Below are 3437 nucleotides of genomic sequence, written 5' to 3'. Positions count from 1 at the left end.
GCTCAGAGCCGACGCTGGGGGCCAAGGTTCTACCAGGAAGCCCTGCTTTTTGTTGTTTCTGTGCTCGCAGGGTCTGAGCTGGGATGAGCCTTGATGTGCTGGGGGGGTAGGGGGTGATCCAGGACCGAGGGGGGCTGGTCTGGCGGCCCAACAGGCGCTGGTCTGGGTGTGTGGGCAGCTCTCGGGGGGCCAGGCATCTCCTCCACTTCCTGCTACCCTCCCCGGCTGGCGTCGGCCACATGACAGAGCACAGGCCACAGCCCTTGGTGTGTGCTGGTTGTGCTCGGTGGGTGCCCGCCTCACCTGGTCTTCTCTGTAGGCGTCATCGAGGGGTTCAAAGAAGAGAGGGCAGACCTGCAGGCAGCGCTGGACCAGAAGGAGCAGTCAGAGCAGCGCCTGGTCTTGGAGCTGGAGCACCTGGGCCGGCAGCTTCAGGTGGCAACCCAGGAGCAGGCGCGGCTGAAGGAGGAGTGTGCTGCCCTGCAGAGCCAGAAGGAGGTGCTGGCGGCTGGCGCACAGGAGAGAGAAGCTGGTAAGAGATGCTGGCTGTGGAGCCCTGAGCTTCCGGGCCATAGGAACATGGGCATCAGACCGTTCCCTCTGCTTTGTGGAGATGGGATCAGTGTGTGCGCGCATGTGGGTGCAGTTGCTTATTATGTGCACGCTCGTGGATGCCTGTGCGTGTGTGTGCGTGTGTGTGCATGTATGCATGGATGTGCACATGCGTGTGTGTTGTGATTTTGTCCCTCCCCCGTCCCTCCCCAATGCTGTGGTCGGGTCCTACTGTCCTTCAGACAGTATGCACCCTTGAGGGCCTCGCCTGGCAGATGCTTAGCAAGCAGTTGTGGACTGAGTGGACGTGGGCTGTGCAGGATCCTGCTGTTTGGCCGCTGGAAGAGAGAGCTGACCTCCACTTTCTGAGCATGGGGGAAGGATTAATGCCTTCAGAGGAGCTGACAGGTCTAGGTAGATGTGGTGGCCCTCGGCCAGGTCCCTGCACAGGTGCCCAGTGTGGCTTTCCCAGTGATTATAAAAATGGAAGTAGTTACTGACGACATTTGAGTGTCAGATTATGTGTCCTGGGAGCCCTGGGCCTGTATACCTGTGGTGGCTTCTCAGCTCTGGAGGTGGTCTTGAACCCGGGCCCACTCCACCCTGACCCGTCCGCCGGGCCGCGACGGCTGCCTGGGGCACCAACTGAAGGGCTGGGGCAGCTTGTCCCAGTCCCTCCCCACCCCACTGCGCGGGGTCTCCAGGCCACCCCCCTCTGTGGGGCCTGGTTCCACGAGGCCTCCCTTCCCCAGGGGGGTGGAACACTGTGTTTCAGGGTCCCCCTTTTCTGCTGCGTGTATCGTCATCACACAGCTGAGAGCTGGAGATGGCTGCCTTAGCGCTGCGGACTGTCCTGCTCCCTCCTTGTCCCTTTAGCGGTCGATGCCTAAGTCCTGGAACAGGAGCCTCAGTGATGTGAGCGAGAGGGCGGCGGGCTGGGGGGCGCTTGTGTCTGGAGATGGTCTGATACCAGGTACTCCCCGAGTCTTGCTACTGACCTTCTCCCTCCTCTAGTTCCTGAGTTTCGATATTCAAGGTCGTACGTTCTTATGTTTATTTCTGTGAATGTTTGTATGTTTTGACTCATAGACGTTCCTGTCACTGTAGTGCCGAAGGATTCAGGTTTGTAAAATAAGCAAGTGATTTCTCTGTGACGTGTGCTCTTCCTGCTTGATTCAGAGTTTGCATGCTATTGCAGTGAAGGGAAAGTGCCTCCGAGTGGTGGCGGCAGACCGTGATACCCTTAGTAACGATGCCTTAGTCTAAGGAGTCAGTGTGAGTGCTCCCGAGAAATGCAGGTGTTTCTCTAAGGCACCAAGCTGAAGTCTGTGCGCGCTGATTGCAGGCGTTCGTGTCTGCACGGGCTCTGCGGAGCTCTCGGGCTTGGTTCCGTCCAGGGTGCCTGCTCACTGCTGGGTCAGGCGCACAGTCTCAGCGCCTTTGCTTGTGCGTGCGCCCTTCAGTGTTTGGGGAGAGGTGACACCCTCTTCAAGCAGGGAGCTCCATGCCGACGTAGCACCACTGTTGAGACACCTAGACCACTGTGATTCCACACCCGGAGGGATTGCAGATGACATCGCTGTAGCTGCATGTTTGATGCTAATTTACCGTCATTAATGGCTGTGTGTTGGCATGAATATTTACAGAAAGCTTTATATTAACGGTAGTGATAGTTTGTCATAAAAGATTGGCATAGATTTTTACAAACCAAAGTAAGTTTTGAGAGCTGGTGAAATAGAAATGAAAACCTATGACTTCAACATTTCAGTTCTTGGGTAGTTTGACACTTCAGGGTCCGTCGGAGGTAACCAAACCAAAAACCCATTGCCGGCGAGTTGATTCCGATTCACAGCGACCCTATAGGACAGAGTAGAACCACCCCACAGGGTTTCCAAGGAGTGGCTGCTGGATTCGAACTGCCAACCTTTTGGTTAGCAGCTGAGCACTTAACCATTGCACCACCAGGGGTCCAATCAGAAATGAAGTCTCCTTTTTTATACAGTAAAACCTGCAAAAGCCTGAACATGTGTAAGGCAGAAGCCTGTTAGAAAAGGAAAACTCAAATATTTTCTACTAAAAGGAGCAATGGAAAAATGGTAAGACTGTACCCTGTCAAAGGCAGAAAACTTTTGAGACCTGAGAAGACAAAGCAGTCCCGTTGAGTTCCAGCTCTCACAGGTTTCCCTGTAGATTCTTGTTAGTTTATGGTTTCCTTTGGGATGGATTTTATCCATACTTGCCCATTAGCTCATATACGGGAGTGGGCCTCATCACCTGGTGTGTTTGAGATCGGCTTTTGATGAACTTTTCCTCCAAGAGACTGTTGCAGCTCTGGGCACCTGGAGGGTGCCTTTACTGTGAGCGGATTTGCCGTAGGAAGCTTCTGCTGGCACTCACTGGACATTGTGTTCAGGTCTGTGGGCTTTTCCATACAGGAGAATGAATGTGAAGACATAGCTACTGGGAGTTGCTGCTGTGTTGTCTGGGAGAGCCCGGGTGTGTTCTTCTCAGACTGTTGTTGTTGGGTGCCGTCGAGTCGATGCCAACTCATAGCAACGCTGTGTACACCAGAACGAAACACTGCCCAGTCCCATGTCATCCTCACAATCGTTACGCTTGAGCCCATTGTTGCAGCCACTGTGTCAGTCCATCTCACTGAGGGTCTTCCTCTTTTTCGCTGACCCTGTACTTTACCAAGCGTGATGTCCTTCTACAGGGACTGATCCCTCCTGATAACACGTCCAAAGTATGTGAGACATAGTCTCCCCATCCTTGCTTCTTAGGAGCATTCTGGTTGTACTTTCCCCAAGACAGATTTGTTCATTCTTTTGGCAGTCCATGGTATATTCAATATTGTTCGCCAACAGCACAATTCAGAGGTGTCA

At 53.9% G+C, this 3437-nt stretch overlaps 1 protein-coding gene across 1 annotated transcript in view; it reads left to right on the top strand.

Annotated features, from left to right (window-relative positions):
• PCNT (pericentrin) overlaps positions 1-3437 on the top strand; it is a 126854-nt gene that overhangs the window by 41904 nt on the left and 81513 nt on the right. The window contains exon 13 of the mRNA XM_023739100.1: positions 320-532. Coding sequence (XP_023594868.1) covers positions 320-532 — 213 coding nt within the window. The remainder of the gene's footprint in view (positions 1-319; positions 533-3437) is intronic.

The sequence above is a fragment of the Trichechus manatus genome, unplaced genomic scaffold (assembly GCF_000243295.1).
Source record: "Trichechus manatus latirostris isolate Lorelei unplaced genomic scaffold, TriManLat1.0 scaffold00128, whole genome shotgun sequence".
Classification (NCBI taxonomy): Eukaryota; Metazoa; Chordata; class Mammalia; order Sirenia; family Trichechidae; genus Trichechus; species Trichechus manatus.
Note: the sequence above shows the minus strand (reverse complement) of the source record. Positions and strands in the feature narration are given on the sequence as shown.